General features: G+C 41.4%; 2 protein-coding genes across 4 annotated transcripts in view; one reads left to right on the top strand and one right to left on the bottom strand.

Moving 5' to 3' along the window:
* The first annotated feature begins 72 nt into the window (after positions 1-72).
* On the top strand, positions 73-21,347 carry Ap3m1 (adaptor related protein complex 3 subunit mu 1). Of its 2 annotated transcripts, none has more exons than XM_050127044.1 (9): positions 73-400; positions 6,689-6,964; positions 7,924-8,095; positions 12,234-12,371; positions 13,121-13,206; positions 14,004-14,137; positions 14,942-15,149; positions 16,695-16,839; positions 17,229-21,347. In XM_050127044.1, the coding sequence occupies exons 2-9, from the start codon at positions 6,692-6,694 to the stop codon at positions 17,327-17,329; spliced, it is 1,257 nt and encodes a 418-aa protein (XP_049983001.1). In that variant the 5' UTR covers positions 73-400; positions 6,689-6,691; the 3' UTR covers positions 17,330-21,347. The 2 variants fall into 2 exon arrangements, with proteins under 2 accessions (XP_049983001.1, XP_049983002.1); XM_050127045.1 differs by lacking the exon at positions 73-400 and adding an exon at positions 409-759.
* The window catches only part of Vcl (vinculin), a 93,265-nt gene continuing 90,357 nt past the window's right edge, over positions 20,274-23,181 (bottom strand). For both annotated transcript variants that reach the window (XM_050127041.1, XM_050127043.1), the window contains one exon: positions 20,274-22,379. In XM_050127041.1, coding sequence (XP_049982998.1) covers positions 22,233-22,379 — 147 coding nt within the window. In that variant the 3' untranslated portion in view covers positions 20,274-22,232. The remainder of the gene's footprint in view (positions 22,380-23,181) is intronic.

Here is a 23,181-nt window from a genome sequence, read left to right as displayed (position 1 = left end):
GCCCCTCTTAACCCCGCCCAATCCGCGACTGTAGTCCAAAACCATTGGCTCTACGCACATCTGATGTCCCGTCCCTCGATTACTACGGAAAGGGACCCCGAACGGAGTTAGGCTGCGGGCGAGTGCCTGCGCTCAGGGAGTGCCACCTCCCTGCTCTTCCAGCTCCTGAGTGATGTAGACGATTCAGATCCAAACCTCTGGAGACACCGTTCCTCTCACTGAGCGCCTTTCCGCCCCTTCTATCTTCCTAGTCCTGCTGACTTCCTTGGCGTCTCTGAGGCTGCTAGTCAGGCAATCTGTTGGGCACTCCAAGCGCGGGGTCCTCGCCGCTTTCTTTGCTGCTTCAGCTTCGGTTCAGAGAGGACCCGGCACCGAATCACTGACTCGCCCAGGTGGCAGGGTGAGTGAGCGCGGGGAGTCTACGGGCTGGAGACCGCTCAAAAGCCGGGGAGCAGACTGCATAGCTCGAGCTCGAAACACTAGCCTGGGCTCCAGGAGCGTCCTTGCTGCTGTGGACCAGGGCCGGGCCTCCCCCTGCGCCCGGCCTTCCGGCTTTCTAGCCAGCTGGGCCGGAAAGGAGGGTGCACCTGCCACTCAGGGTTCTCGAACTCTGGTCCCCAGGCGCGGGGAAAAGGGTCTTGTCATCTCCAGTGAGGTGGAGTGCCGACGACTTGAATTCGCCAACCACCAGGTTTGGCCTTGGAGGGCAAAGCCCCTGATGAACCTAAGAGAACGTCCTGTTTAGAGGGTGACGTCTGGGTGAGCGCTCCGGGGATGGGGAAGCAGCTTCCCACAAGATAGGTGACAGGGCTGTAAACTGAGAAAGTGGCCTGGGGTGCGGGAACGTAAGGGTGGCGGGCTGATTGACTGTCATGGATTTGTTTGATCCTGAGGCTTTGACTTCCTGGTCGAGAAGTTGGGTCACTGTAAAATACGGCGTCCTCACAGGAAAAGAAGTGGATTTTTTTCTTTTGTTTGTTTGTTTTGTGGCATTTGGGGTTTTGACTTGGAAACACATTACACAGGAGAAAAAGGAATTTCCTGCAGCCAAATATATACAAATCTCCTTCCTTTCTATTGAAAGAAGAAAATGTCTCTTTTTCTTAGAGAGGACAAGTTCTTTCACCTACCTTCCCAGTGCCATAATCTTCTGCTTCATTTACCTGGTTTTGTTGTTGTTGTTGTTGTTCTCTGTGTGTTGCATGCCACAGTACACCTGTAGAACTCAGAGGATAACTTGTGGGCCTCGCTTCTCTCCTTCATGAGGTTTCGTAGGAATCAAACTCAGGTCCTTGAGCTTGGCAGCAGACGCATTCCTGCTGAGCTTTCTCAATCTCTTTATCTTTGTTTTTACCTGCTTGCTACTTCTATCTAAGCACTGCATTGCAATTTCTCCTTTTCAACATCCTATAGAGCCACCATTAAAATCACCCTAGCAAAGATCGCCAATGTCCTCTTGACCCTCAATCATATATTCTTGGCATGGATAAAAAAAAACTACTTCTGGGAGCAGGAGATGGCTCACCAGTTAAGAGCATTGCCTGTACTTTCAGACGACCTAAGTTCAATTTCCAGCACTCACGTAGTGGGTAACAGCTGTCTTTAACTCCAGTCCCAGAGGATCTTTTCTTCTAGATTTATGTGACTGGGGGGTGGCAGGGGGGATGCTGAAGAGCTGGCTCACTAAAGAGTACCTGCTGTTCTTGCAGAAAACCCTAGTTCAGTTCCCATCATCCACAGTGGCTGGCTCACTACCTATAACTCCAGAGGGTGTGGCCTCTGAAGACACCTTCACTCATATGGCATATACTCACAGAAATGCATACATATAAAAACAAATTTTAATTTTTAAAAAATGGGTTGTGAGCTGCCTGGGATGGGTGGGTGTTGAGAACCGAGTCTGGTCCTCTGCGAGCTTTCCGTCCCATGCCCCTGTATCTCCATCTCAGGAGATCCACTGCCCCTTCTGGCCTTCCTGGGCACTGTGCTTACATGCACAAACCAACTCTTATATATAATACACATTTAAATTAATGAAAAAAATCTTCTAAAAACAATTTGTAGGGACAATGGATAAGAGATTGGCGTTTTAAAAGATCCTCGGTAAGGAAAAGAAAAATTTTAAAAACTTTTGGAGATTTCTTTGTATTACTTTTAATTGTGCATTTACATGTGGGAAGGTGCACATGAATGTAGTGTCCATGGAGAGCAAGGGCAGTTAAGATCTGCCTGACTTGAATCTGGCTTTTTGTTTTTCAAGACGGGTTTCTCTGTGTAACCCTGGAACTCCTTTGTCAACTAGGCCGGCCTCTGCCTTCCCAGTACTGGAATTAAAGGTGTGTGCCACCTCGCCCAGCCAGAATCTGATCAGTCTTCTGTTCCTGCTCTTAACCAACTGAGCCACCTCTCCAACCCAAAGAAAAACACAGTTTGACCTCTTTGTACCATTCCTCTACTTCAGTCCCTGCAGATCTCTCACAGCCCTTCCCCTTCACCTGCATCTTAGTCTCTTCTTAGTTCCTCTTCCTTGACTCGCATGCCACTCAAATACTGTTCTGTTCTTTCATGTACGTTTCTTACTATATACATAATTTTTGATATAATTTTTATATTTGTAATTTCCATTAACAACATACCAGTCTCTTTGAATCATCAGACCTATATACATTGATTGAATAATATACTTATTTGAATCAAATATATTACGAATTGGGTCAAATCATGTATGGCTAGGGCTTTCATCTTATTTCTACACAACATACCCAAACTTAAATACATTTTTGCTCAAAACCTGTTCATTTTACTCCATTTTGTTAACCTTCTAATATGGGCTCCTACTGTTGCTCATCTCGTGTGTGTGTGTGTGTGTGTGTGTGTGTGTGTGTGTGTGTGTGTGAAAGAGAGAGAGAGAGAGAGAGAGAGAGAGAGAGAGAGAGAGAGAGAGAGAATATAGTGCACCTTGTGAGTGCAATGTCTGAAAAAGCCAGAAGAGGGCACTGGACCCATGGGCACTAGAGTTACAGACCGTAATAAGCACCTGTGAGTTGCAACCCCTTTGAGGAAGGTCGTCAAGACCATTGAAAAACACAGATAATTTTACTATGATTCATAACTGTAGCAAAATTACAGTTATGAAGTAGCAACAAAATAATTTTATGGTTGGTATCAGCACACCATAAGGAACTATATTAAAGGGTGGCAGCATTAAGAGGGTTGAGAACCTCTGGGTGTGAGTGCTGGAAGTCAGACTCTGATCCTCTGAAAGTACACCCAGTGCTCCGAGCTTTCAAGCCATGCAGCCCCATTATCACTGATCTCTTAACTGTGTCTAGCCAGAAAGCTCTGAGGATCTGTCTGTCTCCAACACCTCCACCCCCACCCTTTACTCCACTGTTAGTTTTTATAATGGTGCTGGGGATTCAAAGGTCCTCACACTTACATGGCAGGCACTTTACTGACCTTGCCATCTTCCCATCCCCCGTTCCCGCTTTAGAGATCTTCCATCCTATCCCTCCATTATGCTTCGTGCAGGAGGAACATCAAGTGCAGTGAATGACGTTTGTTCCTCTTGCTTGAGAGCCTGAGGCAAGGGATTTCTTGACCCCATGAGTCCAGCAGCATAAGACCATATCTAGAAAGAAAACAGAATACACTTTATGTTTTAGACACTTGATTCCAAAGATATTTTAACTTTTGTAATTGCATTACTTGTAAGACCTTGGGATGAATGTACATTTAGTAAAGAGGATTCATGAAGCAACAGTTAAGCTACAATCAAAATTCTGATGGGAGTGTTTTGTGATTCAAAAGTCACACACACACAAAATGGTTGTGGTGGTTCCTTTGTAGTTTTCCAAGAAAATTCAATAAAATAAGTAACAAAATAGCAACTAAATGCATAAGTGATAAAGAAATGAGCTAATTTTTCTGCTCCATGTGGTGTTGCTTAGTCGTTATGTGCTTTAGGAAATTGGTCATAATGTGAATAGGTAAACTAAGGTCTCCTTTCCTGTTATAGATAGTTAGATTTTCTTTTCTTTTGATTTTTTTGTTTTTCAAGACAGAATTTCTCGGTGTAGCTTTGGAGCCTGTCCTGGAACTCAATCTATAGACCTCACAGAGATCCTCCAGCCCCTGCCTCTCAGGTGCTGGGATTAAAGGCGTGCGCCACCACAGCCTGGCTAAAATGGATTTTGAGCCAAGTGCTGTTGAGTGCTGGAAATGTTATTCTCTCATCTCGGCACAAAGGATTAACAACAGTAAATCCAGTGGTTGGTTTGACAGCCCTGTATTCTGAAACCTGAACTGCTGCCAATAAACACAACTTTGGTGGAAACTTTCCTGGAAAGAATTTTTCACCAGCTTAAGAAAATGAGTGGAGATCTAGCTCTAAAATATAGAAACTAGTCAAAAACAAGCAGCCCTCTTAGGGAGTGTTGTGATACTTCAGTGTGCTGTGTTCCATAAGGCTAGTGGTTTGAAATAACCTGGGTCACTTCTTTTATTTATACTGTAATCTATTAAACTCTCAGCACAAAAACTAGAACATGTTTGGTTTCTGTTTGGAAGCGTCAACTCTTCCTCTTAAACCAAGTCAAAATAGCACTACTATCTAGTATCACAACCAGAAGTGGGTGTTTAGATTAATTCAAATTAGCAAATTTTGCAATTTACAAATTCCAAGTTTGCAATTTCCAAGCTATCCTGGACTACATAGTGAGACTATCTCAAAAAATAGTTAATATTTCAGTACCTTAGTTGTCTTTGCTACATTTTTGTTGCATTTCTTTTTTGAGACAGGATCTCATATATCCTGAAGTGACTTTAGTTGCCTGTGTTTATAGTCCCGGCTGGCCTTGAACCCCTAATCTTCCTGCTTCCACTTCTCAAGTGCTGGGACTTCATGTTAGCTACATATCTAGTGCACAGCAGTAAGTGTATTCAATGATTGCCATATTGGACAACACAAACAAAGGCTATTTCCTTAGCTGCTGAAGACCTAATTGGCACTGTGTTCAAATGTGTGCCTGCTGATTAGTGTATAAGAAGCAGTTAAGAACAGGAGCTCAGAATTCAGCTGTTCAGATCTAGCTGGCACTGTGATAATTGCCATAATTGTCATCGTATACAATGAAGATAAAGCAGTTAGACAGCTTTCAGTTGTCCCCTTGTTGCACATTTGACAAATATTTTTCTATTGTTGTTTTGTTGGTTTTTTTTATGTTTTTAAGAAAAGGTGTCATATGTCCCATACAAACCTCAAACTTGCTATGTAATACACATGAAAAATACCATGGTCAAAAGCAACTTGGGAAAGAAGGGATTTATTTGGCTTTCACATCCTGATCATAGTTGTTCATTGAGGGGAGTCAGGGCAGAACTATGGAGGAAAACTGCTTAGAGGCTTGCTCAGCTTCTTATAGAACCACCTGCGATGGGTTAGCACTACCTGCAGTGGGCTGTGTCCTCTTAAATGGCCAACAGATATTCCCACAGAAGAACAGTCTGATGGAGCAGTTCCTCAACTGAGATTTCCTCTTCCAGATTTATGTAGCTGTGTTAAGTTGGCAGAACTAACCAGCACTTTAGATTACATTGATTAACTGTCCTGTGTTCAACCAAACTTGCATTTTTTTAAATATTTATTTATTATGCATACATTATTCTGTCTGTGTATATGCCTGCAGGCCAGAAGAGGGTACCAGACCCCATTACAGATGGTTGTGAGCCACCATATGGTTGCCGGGAATTGAACTCAGGACCTTTGGAAGAGCAGGCAATGCTCTTAACCTCTGAGCCATCTCTCCAGCCCCCAAACTTGCATTCTTGGAATTAACTATAAATTTAAAATTTGTTGCTGAATTTAGCTTTGTAATATTAAGACTTTTCCATCTGTGTCCATGAGAAATACTGATCCGCAATTGCTTTACATTTTCTTACATTACATTACGACACTTACATTGCTTTGTCTGTTTTTTATGTCATCACAGTATGACAAGGATTTTTTCATACAATATATTTCTATCATATTCTTTGTCCTCCACATACATAAGTCCTCCCCATATATCCCTACCCACCCAACTTCATGTTCTCTCTCTCCAAAAAAAAAGAAGGAGGAAGAGGAAAGAAAACAAATAAAAACACAGTAAGACAAAAAAAAATAACAAAACAAAAAAGTACACACACACAAAATGGAGTCCTTCTTGTGTTGACCAGATATGCCTGTGCATGGAACCTACCCTAGAGTGTGGTTGATAAACCCAGTGGTACTCTGTTGGAAAAAAATTGGTTTTCCCCTTCCTGGCAGGTATCAGTTGCAAGTAGCTTCTTGCTTAGGGGTGGAACTTGGTGTCTACTTCGCTTTCTCCATGCTGTGATTTTTATCTGGTTTGAGTTTGTAGAGGTCTTTGTGTGGTATGTCAGTTTCTGTGAGCTCATATGTGTCTGGAAGATGCTGTGTCCTTGGAGCTGTTCACCACTTCTGGTTCTTCAGATTTTTGTCTCCTCTTCTCCTTAGCTCCCTGAGTCTTGAGGGGTGGGTGTGATAAAGACATCTCATTTAGGGCTGAGCAGTCCAAAGTCTCTCACTCTCTAGACATTGTCCAATGGTGAGTCTCTGAGTTTATTACCATCTACTACAACTGCATTTCAATGTCCAGTAAGTACAAGCCCCTTTTTTCTTTCACAGAAAATGATCCACAGTCTATTTCTCATCAACTGCTCTGGCGACATATTTCTAGAGAAACACTGGAAGAGTGTGGTGAGCCAGTCTGTCTGTGACTATTTTTTTGAAGCTCAGGAGAAAGCTGCGGATGTTGAAAATGTCCCACCTGTCATTTCAACACCTCACCACTACCTCATTAGTATCTACCGGGATAAGCTCTTCTTCGTGTCTGTCATACAGACGGAAGTGCCACCTCTCTTTGTGATTGAGTTTCTGCATCGAGTTGCTGACACTTTTCAGGTTTGTAGCCATCAAACTGTTGTAACTAAATCACCCAGGAAAATGCAAGGGGAGATTGCTTATGTTTGTCATCTAAGTTTCTGATGTGTACAGTGTGGCTTTTCTCTCTAAACCTAGTCTCATAAGCACTTAGAGAGTGTGCAGTCACACACATTGCTGCTCTGTCCGTGGTTTTTGTGTGTGTGGCAAACTATACCATGAGGAAATAGAATGTCCTCCACTTAGAATTCTCTGGATCATCACAAAGATTTATTGGTCATGAGCTCTTCTATATTTACGTTTTCAATTTTCTCTTGTTTTGATAAATAAAGCAAATGGCTTAAGCTTTATATGTGCTTAGGAGTGGGTTTATTAGGGCTAATGAAGTTTATAGCTTACATTTCAGTACTTTCTAGCATGACATATAATAGGAATCAATATAAATACAGTTAGAAAGTATTGAAGAGAAATGTTTGGCTTTCTGATGTAGGTGGGTCTTCTGTCTATGTGTTACTTTCATTGGTCAAATAAAGAGACTGCCTTGGCCTTTGATAGGGCAGCAGCTTAGATAGGCGGAGTAGACAGAACAGAATGCTGGAAGAAAGAGCAGAGTCAGGTAGACGCCATGCTTCTCCTACCCAAGACGGACTGTGGTTAGAATCTTCCCGGTAAGCCACCACTTCGTGGCTTATTAGAAATGGGTTAATCAGGATGTGAGAGTTAGCCAAGAAGAGGCTAGAATTAATGGGCCAGGCAGTGTTTAAATGAATAAAATTTGTGTGTTGTTATTTCCAGGGCCTAGCCATGCAGGAGCCGGGCGGGACGAAAAGCAGGCCTGAGAGAATTTTTTTATTTCTGTGTATTTCTAAGGTCTCAAACCATGAGTTACTTGGCTTATTCTTGAGAAGAAAGGGTATTATAAGGAAAAGCAAGCTTTTCTCCATGCTTTCTGTTGTTCAACATTCTGATTCTTTTGTTAGGACTACTTTGGTGAGTGTTCAGAGGCTGCAATTAAGGATAATGTGGTCATAGTGTATGAGCTCTTGGAGGAAATGCTAGACAATGGATTCCCGCTGGCTACGGAATCTAACATTTTGAAAGAACTAATTAAACCACCAACAATTCTACGTTCCGTCGTCAATTCTATCACAGGTATGAAAGATGAAACAGTCTGCTAGAACTGATCCATTGAAATTTTATGAACAGCCATTTTGTTCATATGACAGACTATTAGGGTAGTCTGATTTGGCCAAAATTAAAATTACCAATAATGTTAAAATGAATGTATTTTTTATTTTCTCTCTGTCTCCTCTCTCTTCTCTCCTCTCTCCTCTCTCTCTCTCTATCTCTCTCTCTCTCTTTCTCTCTCTCTCTCTCTCTCTCTCTCTCTCTCTCTCTCTCTCTCTTTCTCTCCTTCTCTCACTCTCCCTCAATTCAATCAAGTCTTCAGGCATGGCAGCAAAAGCCTTTACCCACTGACACATCTGACCAGCCCACTTTTTGTTTGGAGAGAGAGCAAGAACAATAACAAAAGCAGATATATGAGGTCAGGTGTAGCTCATGTGTAATCATATGCATTTAGGAGGCTCACTAGTGGGTTGATAAGTTCAAGACCAATCTGGGATACAGAGTGAGAAATATGTTTCTTTTATTAAGAGAGGCCTAATTTGTATGACAGAACTTTTAGAGCCATAGCTCAGTGGTAGTATTTGCCTATTTTTGGGTTCAATGCCCAGTATTTCAGACACGAAAAACTAATAAAGTAAGTAAAAAATTAGTTTGTAGAATTCATACATAGTAGGCTTTCTGCTTTTGTTACAAGCTTCCAACTGAATTTTATTTCTGAACCATACCTTGAAATTACATATACTCAGATAATCTCTTGAGACTTTAAAAATCTTCGGAAAGAGTGGGCTTGGGACAGAAGCCTTTAATCCAGCATTCAGGAGATAGAGGCAGGTGTATCTCTATGAATTCGAGGCCAGACTGGTCTACTAAGAGAGCCCTAGGTCAGAGCTAGACTGTGTCCAAAATTAAAAAAGAAGTCTTCTGGAGGAATGTTACATGTCACTCCAACTACACTGTCCATAGTTAAAATATCTAAAGATTTAAAGAGCAATTTCATACTTCGGGGATATTGTAGTGAGACACTGGGAAACAATCATATTATTAAGTAGGGGGAAAAAACAGGACAAAATAGAAAAACAGCACAAACTCATAAAAGATATATATATTATTTTGTTGTTTTTGTTTGTGTGTGTATGTATATACAGATAAACATATATATAATTTACAAAGATAAAATCCTAAAATGGCAAGTCAGTGATGGTGGCTTTTTTAATCCAGCACTCAGGAGGCAGAAGCAGACAGATCTCTGAGTTCGAGGCCAGCCTGGTCTACGGAGTGAGTTCCAGGGCAGCCAGCACCATTACACAGAGAAACCCTGTCTTAAAAAACAAAACAAAAAAATCTAAAATGTATACATTGTTTATCTCTAGCTAAAACATCTTTATTTTTGCTTTATATGTTTTTAGATATATGTGTGTGTGTGTGTGTGTTGAGTGTGCACAGAGCATTAGGTGTCCTGCTCTATCACTGTCACCTGGCTCCTTTTTTTGAGACAAAGTCTCTCACTGAACCTGAAGCTAGGCTGGTTGCCAGCAAGCCCCAGCCATCCTGTATTGACCCCCACAATGTTTGGGACATAGGTGTGTGCACAGCCACCCCATCATTTATGCGGAGCTGGGATCTGGACTCAGGCCTTCGTTTTTCCATAGCAAGCACTTCTATCTACTGAGCTATCTTTCCAGCCCACTTTGTATTATTTAACTTTCAAAAAACTTACTAATGTATAATAATAATACTATAGCATGGATTGAAAAAGTTTAAGAGAATGGTTCAGGCTGGATGTGGTGCTGCATACCTGTAATCCCAGGTACTAGGGCAGCTAAAGGAGAACAAATATGAGTTCGTGGCTAGCCTGGGGTACAAAGTGAGAAAATATAATACACTGGGCTATACTTCCTTAGTAGAGTATGCTTATGATTCTGTTTCCTAGTACCACACATATATACACAGACCAAAGAATGGTTCAGTGGATGAAGTAATCTTTCTTGAACTACCAGGTGACCCTAACACATGGCCCTGCAGAATCAGTAGATTGTAGAAGTAGATAAATGAGAACTTGTATGAGGAAAATACACATGAAATGGAAGGCGGGATTATATGTGCCCCTCTAACAGAAGTAGAGCTTTTGTAATTGAACACTGAAAGCACACACTTAGGTGAGACTGGGCTGAGTATGACGTGGGAAGCTGAGGCGGGGTAATACTTGTTCCTACGGCTAAGCAGAATGTTTAGCTTTTGTTAGAAAGCAAGTAGGAAGCATAAAGGTTTCTAAACAGAAAAATAATCTGATTAAAGCAGTATTTTTCTAATACTCTTGGAAAGTAACAGGCTGGAGACAGGAATACCAGCAATAGACTATGAAATGAATGTTAGCCTTGTTAACCAAGCTTAGTAACACATGCCTGTAATCCTAGCATGTAGAAGGATCCCTAGTTCTTAGCCATCCTGGGCTATAGACATTCCTTGTCTTAAAATCTAATCTAGATTTGAACATACTGTATTACTGTGTAGCCAAAAATGACTCTGAACTTCTAATCCTCCCACCTCCACCGTCCCACAAGTGTTGAGGTTAAAGTGCTAGAGATTGAACACAGGGCTTCATGCATACTAGGCAAGCACTCTGAAACCATATGTTATATTTGGTTAAATTTGATGTGTGTGTGTGTGTGTGTGGTTTTTGGAAGCAAGGTGGTCATAGTTTGCAGATGAGGCTGGCTTTACACTAGCAGTCCTCCTGCCTTAGTCTCCTGAGTGTTGGGAGTATAGGAATGTGCTGCCTGGCTTGCAACCTGTTTTCACAAGATAGGGTCTTGTAGCTCCTACTGGCCCAGAACTCACTATGTAGACCAGGCTGGCCTCAGACTTACTGCCATCCTCCTACCTCTGCCTCTCAAGTGCTAGAATCATAAGAAAAAAAAAAAAAAAAAAGAGAAAGGGAGGGAGGGAAAAGAAAGAAAAGCAGAATTAACAAAATAAGAAAAAGTGGTAATGTTACTTGTTGTAATATGAGTGGCGGGCTGCGTCCCACTTTATACCCAAAATAATTACACGGAAACTGTATTCATTTAAACACTGCTTGGCCCATTAGTTCTAGCCTCTTACTGACTAGCTCTTACATATTGATCTAACCCATTTCTAATAATCTGTGTAGCCCACGAGGTGGCTTACCAGGGAAGATCTTAACCCATCTGGAGTGGGAGAATCATGGTGACTCACTGACTTGGCTTTTTTCTCCCAGCATTCTGTTCTGTTTACTCTGCCTATCTAAATTCTACCCTATCAGTGGGCCAAGCAGTTTCTTTATTAATTAACCAATGAAACAACATATAGAAAGATGACCCTCCTCCACCAGTTACTGATGAGTAAATATTTAAAGAAATATACCTGTATGCTAATAGTAGTTGATGTTAGTAGAAAACATAAATGTTTGATTGACTTACTATCTTTTACTGCATGAGTTCCTTTTGAATTAAAAAATATAGACTAACCAAAATGTGGAGTAAGTCCCAGTAAAAGAGTTTGTGTTTGCAAACCATACATATGCAGTTTGTCAGGAAGCTAACCAGATAAGAATATTAGCCACATTTCAGCCAAAATGGTGTGCTGACCTTAAGGCAGGTTTTGGTTTTTTTGGTTCTGTTTTTGCTCTACTGGAGATAGAGCATAGAGCTATGTGCATGCTAGGCAAATGCTCTACTAAAGAGCTACAATCTCAATGGTGTGGTGATGTTGAAATGGGAATAAGCAAAAATATGTTCTTCATCTAGTTACTCCACAGAGACCAACATGGCAGCATCTCATGTAGAATTCCCCTGAATACCAAAGAACCAGGTTTTCTTCCCACTAGGTTGTTCAGCAGCCAAGCCTCTTTTTCATTGCTGGCAGCAGTACAAGATTCTGTTGTTGAGCCATTAGAATTAGCTTGGGTTACTGCTACACAAAGAAAGCAAAAGATGAGTGAATGCATTTATCTTGGTCTAACAGGTAGACAGGACATGGCCCATCTCTATCCTCTTGATGGAATATGTCTTCAGCAGTTCTAGAGTCCTCAACTGCAGTGAAGGAAAATCCAAATGCAAGGCAGATGCTAAAGCATCCTTTTTCCATTGTTTTCTGATGACTATAACACACATCATACTTTGCTTTCTTTTCTAATTTCTAGGCAGTAGTAATGTTGGGGACACACTCCCCACTGGGCAGCTATCCAACATCCCATGGCGTCGAGCAGGAGTAAAGTATACAAACAATGAAGCCTATTTTGATGTAGTTGAAGAAATAGATGCAATTATAGATAAATCAGGTAATTATGTGCATCTGGTCCTCTGGGGAAGAAACAATTCAGTTGACATAAGTTGAACTGAAAACTGAAATCCCTCGGCAGGGTGATTTTAAGCAGAAAATTATTCTAACAATATATAAATCTATTTATTCTGCCCAAAGGTTACATTGTAATTATCATAACCACTGACTGAGGTAGTGCCAGGTATTTGTGAGTCCCTCTTGCAGCTTTCTCATCAGACAGGTATCACGTAGCTGTGGTCCCTGTGTTGCTCCCTGCTATGTATACAGTGCTTCAGCTAAAGGCTTCTTCTGGTTGCTTTTAACACTCAGGAGGCAGGGGCAGGTGGATCTGTCAGTTAAAGGCCAGTCTGTTCTACAGAGCTAGTTCCATGGCTCCAAAGCTACAGAGAAACCCTTTATTACCTTGTCTTCTTTCCATTGTAGCCTTCAGGCATACAAAATAATAAATCATGACCCCTGTTCCTTAAAAAGTAGCCTAAAGCTTAGTCTATTTCATGAGGAAACTGCTTCATTTTTAAATTCTGTTAAAATATTTTAAACGTCGATCCAAATAATCTTGACTCTCTAAAGAATTTCTTTTAACTCCTTAGAATTAGACTCTAGCCAGTTAGATGGAACCAGTGAGAAATGCTGTCAGAACTACTATTTCTCACACCCAGAATGTGTTTCCATTACTCCAGCTACAGTGAGGACTATGGAGACGAGCCAGATTCCATTAAGGTTATCAGCTTTCATTTCCTTCTCTAGGATCTACAGTCTTCGCAGAAATTCAGGGGGTCATTGATGCTTGCATTAAGCTCTCTGGAATGCCTGATCTCTCGCTCTCTTTCATGGTAAGTTTGATCTGCTCTATAGTCCCTTATATGCCTAGTACATTTGAAGTGCTAAGTGATGTGATAGTTCCTGAGGGAAGATTGTAGCTGAAGTTTGTTGATTTCGTATTTGTGTGTGTGCTTGACTTGGCTTGTATTTACCAGGGCACACATGTGGAGATCAGAGGACAACTTGCAGGAATTTATTTTCCCCTTCCACCATGTGGATCCTAAGAATCAAACTCAGGTCCTCAGCAAGTACCTCTACCTGTTAAGCCATCTCCCCGACCCTGGAGTTTATATTAGGTTACAGAGGGCTATCTCAAAAGATTCCTAGCTCATCTTTGCAGATAGGAGCTGACACACTGAACATGGCCTTTATGGAAAGGTCGAAGGGAGGTCTTTATCTCGAGTGTGCTAGAAGTGGCTCAGGATTTGCTGTGTAGCTTTTGCATCTCCACTGTCATTTTTACCAGATATTTACTCTGCTTATGTAAAGGAGCATTAATATTTTGCATCATATAGATTTAGCATGACACACTGCTCTAGGAGAAATGTGTTCTGGTTCTGTCTCGGGTACCATTTCTCTACTTTCTTCAACTTTAGTTTTCATCTGTGCAATGTAGATAATGCTACTTGCCTTTTCTCCCCATGGTTTATAAAGTTCAAGTAGTGTATATAAAACTATTTTGATATTATCATAATAAATTTTTACACTGCTTTTATGACTTAGGGAGCATAGTAACTTATCATAATATGTAAATACTGTTGTCATTCTTCTTATACTCTATACATATGTCTTTTTCTTTTCCTGACAGAACCCAAGACTTTTAGATGATGTCAGCTTCCACCCGTGCATCCGGTTCAAACGTTGGGAATCAGAAAGAGTTTTGTCATTTATTCCTCCAGATGGGAATTTCCGACTCATATCATACCGTGTCAGCTCACAGAAGTAAATTTGCCATCACAGTCCAGCGATTTGAATAGAACGCCCTGCTCTTGTTTCATTTTTATAGTTTAGTTCTTGAGTTTATCTTGGCTCACCTGGAGACCTAGTGAGAACTGGTGATAATATGTACCTGAAACAGTGTTTCTGGACCTAAAAGGGTAATAGTGAGGGAGAGGTTAAAATCTGTAACTAAAAACAACCCTTTGGATTATGCATGTTCTTGGCAAACCATGACTTTGGTGCCTTAATCCTGTCATGGTCTGTAAACTAAGAAGACATCCACACCCTAAGATAACCCTCCGCTACCTGCTTCACATTGAGTTTGGGGATAGGACCTCAAACTCTGGATCCTCTGCCTCAGCCTCCTAAGTGCTGGGATTATTGAGTTTTAAACAGTTAAACGTTGTCAGCTGTAGCTAACTTGTCCCTTTAGAATATCAGAAAGCATTTGGGTAACAAAACTGAAAGTTTTTTCTGAGAAATTATTTCTTAGCACTTTTCTTTTAATGGGCTCGTGTGCGGCCCCCCCCCCCAAGTATAACCCTCTACCCCAGTTGTTTATACTGTATTTAAACCAGATTTCTGCTTTGACTTATGTTAGTTATCAATCCATACAGTCCTAGCACACTGGTACAGAACACTGAGTTCTGTACTGGTACAGAGGCTGCATTCTGCTAGGGTATATGGCCCTGTGGTACAGTCACAGACAGCATGGAACACATACCACCTCTGCAGTTGTCCTGTACCTTTCATTGTGTACATACCTGGACATAAGTACTTTTGTATGTTTCTCTGTGTCTCTTTTAGTCTAGTGGCAATACCAGTGTATGTGAAACACAGTATCAGTTTTAAGGAAAACAGCTCTTGTGGCAGATTTGATGTAACAATTGGACCAAAACAGAATATGGGAAAAACTATTGAAGGAATCACAGTGACTGTTCACATGCCAAAAGTTGTGCTGAACATGAACCTGACACCAACACAAGGCAGCTACACATTTGATCCAGTAACCAAGGTACAGCCACTTCAAGTCAAGAGTGAGCAAGTATTCTGCGATCTGTTTGTGGTGGGTGTGGAGGGCATAGCAGAAGGAGAGCCGTGTCCTTACCTTGCCTCTAGCTAAAGGTTTTCAGAGGACAGTAAAAGATGATTTTCTCTCAGCTGCTTTGCTTCCATAGCAAAATGTGGTAAGTTTTCAACAAAAAAATGAGTGCTTGATGATAAATGAGGTGTGTTTTGTTTGAGATGGAGGAATCTTACTATATAGCCCAGGCTGGCCTAGAACTCAAGAGTTCTACATCAAAAGCATGTGCTACCACACATAGCTGAGAAAGTGTAATTTTGCATAATTTCGTAATTTTTTGGGTGGTTGTTTTGTCTTGATTTTTGTTTTCTGTTTTTTTGTTTTTGTTTTCTTTTTTCCTCATTGTAGTCCTGGCTGTCCTGGACTTCACTATGTAAACCACGCTGACCTGGACTCATAGGCATCCACCTGCCTCTGCCTTCTGAGTGCTGAAATAAAGGTGTGTGCTAAACCTTTTTTTTTTCATTTGTTCTTTTTTTTTTTAATTTTTTTATATTCATTCATTTATTTTTATTATGTATACAATATTCTGTCTGTGTGTATGCCTGCAGGCCAGAAGAGGGCACCAGACCCCATTACAGATGGTTGTGAGCCACCATATGGTTGCTGGGAATTGAACTCAGGACCTTTGGAAGAGCAGGCAATGCTCTTAACCACTGAGCCATCTCTCCAGCCCCTTTTTTTGGTTTTTCGAGACAGGGTTTCTCTATGGTTTTGGAGCCTGTCCTGGAACTAGCTCTTGTAGACCAGGCTGGTCTCAAACTCACGGAGATCCGCCTGCCTCTGCCTCCCGAGTGCTGGGATTAAAGGCGTGCGCCACCATTAAAGGTTTAGCACACAGCTGGGCGGTGGTGGACAGGCTCCAAAGCCACAGAGAAACCCTGTCTTGAAAAACCAAAAAATAAATAAATAAGGTGTGTGCCACCACACAAAGCATTAGAAGATCTTCTAACCTTGGGCTGGGGAGATGGCTCAGTGTCTAAGAACATAAACTGCTATTGTAGAACACGCAAATATGGTTCCCAGCAACCACAATGGAGCTACACAACTGCCTGTAACCTGCTCCAGGGGATCCCATGCCCTCTTCTGGTCTCTGTGGACTCTGTGTTCACATGTGCAACCCCATATAGACACACATGTACACATAAATAAAAGTAAAAACTTAAAAATGAACATCTAACATTAAGAATTCAAGAATCTTCCCAGGGATCATGTAAGTCTAAGCAGAGGAGTTCCACATCCTTGGTCCTCCACTCCAACTACAGCCATGCTTTTATCTATTACTCAGTTTCCACACAGGTAATTTCACTTAACAAAGGAGCCTGTGGCTGAAAGTTTAATGATAGTAACGTAAGTCAGGGTTTCTCCTGTTTTCTAAGACACTGCTTTATTTTGTGTAGAAGCTTACAGCGTCTGTTAACCTCTGAGCATGTCTTTAAGACGTGGTTAAGATTTTTTTCCTCTTGTCTTTTTAAGGTACTAGTATGGGATGTGGGGAAAATTGCTCCACAGAAGCTCCCAAGTCTTAAAGGACTGGTAAATTTGCAGTCAGGAGCTCCCAAGCCAGAAGAGAACCCCAGCCTCAACATACAGTTCAAGATCCAGCAGCTTGCTATTTCAGGTAAAGCCAAGTTTGCTGTGTGGCTAGGAGAAACTGGAACCAGGAGTTTGGAAGAGTTCTGACAGTTCTACGCTAGGAAGAGCAGCAACTCCAGTTTACCTGCTGTGGTGCGGCCTCCAGGCACCAGAATTTGGGAGGACGGCTTATTTCAGTCTTTATCACACATGCCCCAGAGAAGCAGTCCTTTGTGTTCACAGAAGTAGAATTAGCTAGATTCACAAGCATTTTTCTGGCCAGAGTATATGCATGGGTGATGGAAAAGGGGCATTGTTTCCAAAATGATGAACGGAGCACTGTCCATGTCACATCTAGGGGTCAGTGTTCACTGCTGATGAAGTCCTGTGTTATTACTGGGAGAGTAATGATTTGCTTCATTCTTTTTGACACAGGCTTAAAAGTGAACCGCTTGGACATGTATGGGGAGAAATATAAGCCATTTAAAGGAGTCAAATATGTCACAAAAGCTGGGAAGTTTCAAGTGAGGACATGAGAAGAGGCCAAATTTCCTCAAGATGTTTGTTTTTCAAGTGTAATTACAATTTATTACTATTAGGTACCGAGTGGGTGGGAATACATATAAAGCATTTGTGTCAGGCTACACTGCTAACAGAGTTGCTTAGTATCAATGTAGGGTTCTTAAGGAGCTTTAAGCTAAGGAAAGTTTTCTAAAGACTTAGCTTATTTTGTATCTTTTCACTTAGGAAAAGATTTAGATTTCTTCCAAGGTGCCACAAGCTGAATGCTGCACATTGTAACAGTAAAGACAGAGGGCTGCAGCGGTAGCCTCTCTCCTGAAGCCAGTGATATGGTCTCATCCACCAGCAGGAACTGGTGTGTGTAGGGTGCAGCCAAACTTCACACCTTCTGATCTTAGCCATCTCAAGTCAGTGTCTGTCCCACGAAAGGAGATTCCCCCACCCCACGAAGTTTACAGAAAACTGCCTCTTCAAGTGTTTGCCTTACTCAGCTTTTCACTTGTGCCATTAAGCAAGCACTGTAGCAAAAGCCACTTTCACATGGCTCCGTGCTCCATTCTCACTGTACTTGGTATTCTATTTTTTATAAATAAGATTTTTATGTAAAGCTCAGATTTTGATTTACAAGGACCTTGCTGCAGTAGATACACCATCAGCTGCTAGATAGCACAGTCAACATCATTTGCATCAAAAGGGGCAAATACTTTATTAAGATAATAAAAGGGAACACTACTTCTGCTTATAGGAAGTTATTGCAGGCACAAGTGTGCTTTTAAACAAATTAAAGTAGTAAAAGAAAATTAAGCAAAACCTTGCCATTTCCATGTTTCAGTAAAGCTTTATCTAATGCCACTGTAACCTAGTTAGCCTGAAAGTCTTGTGTCCTAGTTCAGCAGGAGAAAACCGTGTCTGCTTCACTACTACTGTTCTTTCTCTTCTCAGTCTTTTATCTTTCTGTGCTTAACTGGTTGGATTTACCTGTATGCCCTGTATTTGGAGGAGCTCCTTTTCATAGTACGTATATCCTGAGGCCATTGTGATAGGCACCTTTCCTAAACTTCCCACCTTGTCAAAATGCGACTGGAGCAGTTAAGTGTCTTTGTTGTACTGTGTACACGAAGAGCATTACTGAAGGACAAACATTCTCAGTCATGATTTATACCAATCGATTGTAACATGGGAAACTTGTCTGTGACTCATTCCGTTCTACATCATTGGCTTGGAAATCCTTTATGCAGGGACTTTGCCTCATTAGACATGAAAATGAGGGAGGCGGGAAGTTAAGATATAAGTGTTGCTCTTCCTGTTTCCCTTGATTTTCTTTAGACTTAGTTTTCTTATCCTGTGGCCCATTGTTTTCTTCCATCTCTCTGACAGTCCCTGTTGGAGTGCTGGTGATACAGTAGCATGGTTACTGTTGCCCTCATCGAATAAGGCCAGCTTTTGCAGCTTCAAATAGAAATTACTTGAGTAACCAATCTTAGATTGGCAGCTTTAAGTCAAAATGCAAAATATCTAATCGCTTTGACTTAGATTGGTTATCTAGCTCTAATTTAAATATCTTGTCTTTTACCTCAAAAACAATTTTGACAGTTGAATTTCTTCGCAATCCCTGTCTCACCATCAATACCTAGACTGTCCAACATTCCTCCTGTGCAGTCTTGTCTTTCAAAGTGGAACATATACCAAGAGTCCCTTGTCTCTAATAATTTCTGCTAAAACAGCCAAGCAGACTGTGTTCCTTTACAGTTAAATTGTTGTACTTATTAATTTGATAGAGCCCAGTAAGTCCTTTTCGTAGCTCTGGCTACAATGTCAATAAAAATATGAACGCAACAAACTGATTTTTTTTTTAAGTTTGATTGTTGATGGAACATTCTCATATCCAGGCTGAGTTAGAGCCAGCTGCATGGGATCAGTTTCTTCTGTATCACAAGTATTACAGTTGCTTAACAACATTTAGGAGGCCTTTTCCTAAGTAGAGCATATCCACAGCCATTCATCATTTTAAAGTGGTCCCTTTTTGGTCACAGACTTAGTGATAAAAGTGATAAAAACTATACCTTCATTACATCACTTCCCATATAGACTCAAGATGTTTAAACACCTGAGTTCTGGTTAATCTAGCATATTCCCCTTTTCTTTGTTCTTAAGGAACCATAATCTAAAAGCAAATAAAACATGCTTATTTTCTGTGTGAGGTAGCCTGCCATACACGTACACATGGGGAATTCAGCTGGTGGTTCATTCCTTAAATGTTGAAGAACACTGGAAATATGCTAGTTTTGTTTTCCTTAGAAGCAACTGGTTAGAAGAACACTACAGTATTGGCTAAGTGAACTCCACAGCCTTGGACACAGGCTGCAATCCACTTCTCCAGTTGGGAACTTCTCAGTCAACACAATGATGAATTTCATCCTGCAATATTATTTAACTTCCTCCCCTTCACCCCCATTCTAGAAAATTAGGCAAAAACATGTTTTTATTTTAGTCAGTGATTTTTCAAGCAAGAAGATCAGTGTGTATCCCAAGCTAGTTTTGACTCAGCCTTACTGGATCCTGACGACACTGTTCTATACTGGGTTTGGAAGGCACAAAAGTGCCCCTCACGTTTCACAACCTCTGCTTTTTAAGGGACAGTTATTGTCTCCAGTAATAGCTAAAACCTTCTAAAATGAAAGTTACTTCTACCAAGGGTAACCCACATATAGCTGCTTTGCCCACTGATAACTTATGGTTTCTGTTCCTTCTAATGTATAGGTGCCAAGATTGTCCTTTATCACATAGACCCTCTTATGTAAATATACTATTAATTTCCATTCCTTTATGGATTGAATAAAATCTTTAATTTTTTTTAATATTACCCAGATCCTGAGGATTCATCTCATTGGCTATTCTTCAGAAATAAGAATCTGACCTAAAGTTGTTAGTAAAATAGCACGTCCATCATTCAGAGAGTTATTCATATAAATGTATTTTATTTGTTTTAAACAGAACAAAAGAAAAGGCAGAAAATATCTGTATATAATAAATCCTAGCTTATAAATGTAGTTTTTGTTTTTTTAGTGGTAGCATCTCTAACTCGTTCACGACTGTAAGCACTGACACTCGAGGAAAGCACACCTGGCAGACGTGTGTCTCCAGCACTGGAAGAACTTGGAGAGCAAAAATGATTCTTCTTAGTTCCTCTAAGTAATCTTTAAAACAAAAGGTGATCTTTGGCATAGAGTCATACTTTAAAGGCATTGATATGCATTTATATCAGGTAATCAATTCTACAGATATGTTGAGAGCTTTGACAATAATCAGCTGAAAGGAAATAGAGGAAGCCTGAGTGTGCAGGATCAACCTAAGGTTTACACATTGAGTGTTGGGACTGAACGCAGTAGGTAATGGAGGAACATCCGGGAAGGGTCTCGCTCCATTCATCTGATTATTGACTTCTGAAAGTGATATTCATGTCCTTGGAAATGCTTGTGGATAAATACTGGGAAAGTCACTTTCTCTTTCTGATACTAGATATCATACTCATTACTCTTGAATATGTGGAGAGGAGGAAAGAGTTGGCTGTCCTGGTTAAAAGCAACTGGACTTACAGTAGCTCTGATTTACCCTGGCAGCACCAGCGTGGTGACCCGCACGTGCTAGCTCCTTCACACAAGAAGGCAGGGCTGCCTTCCATTCAAGGCTCTTAGGAGCAAGCCCTAGTTTGTAGGGCTTAATTTTGAATGGACCTTCCAAACTTAAAAGGAGCCAAGTGTGGGTGGTAGGTGCTAATACTTTGATGCAGGCAGATTGCTTGAATCCTGAAGCCCAAAGGCTAGCCTGACAGCATAAAAAGATCCAGTCTCAAAATTAAAAAATAAAAAGTGGGGGCTAGGGAGGATTACAGACAAACACATACCTATGTATCTTTAAAGTCTTGTTTAAGAAGCATATAGAAAACTGCCAAAGCCTGGGGTGATTTGGTTGGTTAAAAATAAATGCAGCATTTCAGCTCAGAAATGAAAGAAAAAGAAAGAGAGAGAGAGAGAGAGAAAAGAGAAAGAAAGAAAGAAAGAAAGAAAGAAAGAAAGAAAGAAAGAAAGAAAGACAGACAGACAGACAGACAGACTAAGAAAGAATGCTAAGGCGTCAGCACAGACCTCCACTGGCAGTGACAAAGCATAGAGAACCTGGGAGTGGCCCCATTGGGAGGATGGGCACGATCACACCCCAGCTACTCTGCCCCTCTCGAGGCAGAGAGCACCAGTGTGTTTGCTGGATGGTTACCTTGGCAACCAAGCAAGGCAGGATGTGAGGCAGGAAGTTTCCCCAGCACAGCTATTACTCAGGGGCATGGTGAAGCCAGAATAGTGATTTCTTCCTGGTTTTACATCGTGAGGAACTAGGATTACATGGGGGAAAGCAGGAAATGAATGCAGGCCACACAAGCTGACCCTCCCCAGAGACCACCTTATCCTGCGGTGATGATGCATGGCCCAGGGAAGGCAGGCAGGGTCAGCAGCAACATGGAAAACCCAAAATAACTTTTGGCAGCACAGTTAATTAACTGACTTGCCTCAACTCTAGTCTAGGGGCTAAAGGGGGAAAGGGAGTTGGTGAACTGTAAACAGAGGGCTATGTTCCCTGGAGCAGAGCATGGCTTCCAGATAGTGTTCACTCTTACTCTGAGCTTATGCAATCCATGGGCTAGAGACCCAGTCTACTGTGCACAGGAGTAACTGAGAGTACAGGGTTCATACAGAGACACATTTCAAAGTGTCTATGACAAGAGTGTAAATGTTTTCTATGTGAGAAGCCCCCATTCGTTTCTGGTGCGTGAGACCAGGAATTGATTTCTATTCCCAGTAACTGAAGTCTTCATTCCCTTCTCCCTAGCAGATGCTCATAGACCAGCCATGACTGGCTAGGCGCCTACTGGTACCAGGGAGTCTTTCTGACCCAGCGCAAAGTAAATCCAGCATCTGTTCGAATTTTGATTGAAGCAGCTTCTGCTTCTCGCACGGTCTCCTTCACAGACTGCATGAGGTTCTGGGCATTATGAACCAGCATCTCTGTGGCCTGTAATAAAAGAGGCCCATTACTAGAGTCCCCAATACCATGCTGCCCTCAAGAAACCATGAAGCCAGGCGTCAACTAAATTTTAAGTTCCATAGGGCAGATACCCTTTTCTTTTGTTCGCTGCTCTCCACTGTTTGGACAGGAGGCACTGAGTAAACAATGAACAAAAACAATCAAACCAACTACATTATAAATGTATTCACATTAATGTTCCAAACACACAAGCTTAGAGGTAGGGGTCTAGCTAGAAGTCTGCTCACATTCAGACAACTCAGTGATTCTCTAGGGCAGTAATTGTATCTTTAAGTCACAGATCTTTTGAGGACTTAATGAAGGCTCTAGGGTTTCCCAGAAAAATGTGTCACATGAGTTGAAACATGTGCATAAACTTCAGAGGGCTTTGGGGAAAGAACCTATCATCTGAATTCCTAATATTGCTTGTTATTAGGAAGGCTCTTGGGCCCAGAAAGGCTGGGAGCCATGCCAGCCAAACTCACACAAAGTCAGGGTCCCACTCAAGACTTCTCTCCTGTGTCCTGTGTTTGTCCCATTCTACCACGCTGTATCTACTCTTCTCCACTTAATGAAACACATAGTCTCAGCATGCATGCATGTTGTTAATTCATTTCCTGTGCATTAGCATGAACTGCAGTTGTGTCTTTCCTTTCCCAGCTTCTCCTATCTTTAGGCAGAAGACATCCCACTAAAGTAACCCAATACCAAACTCCACTTGCAATATCTGGAAGTTAGGGATATCGGGAAGGCGAGAGTTGAAATCTACTAACAGTAGTGTATAGGAGAG

Source organism: Alexandromys fortis, unplaced genomic scaffold, assembly GCF_014885135.2.
Source record: "Alexandromys fortis isolate MF-2015 unplaced genomic scaffold, M_Fortis_MF-2015_v1.1 scaffold_233, whole genome shotgun sequence".
NCBI classification, from domain to species: domain Eukaryota; kingdom Metazoa; phylum Chordata; class Mammalia; order Rodentia; family Cricetidae; genus Alexandromys; species Alexandromys fortis.
This window is presented reverse-complemented; position numbering and strand designations above follow the sequence as displayed.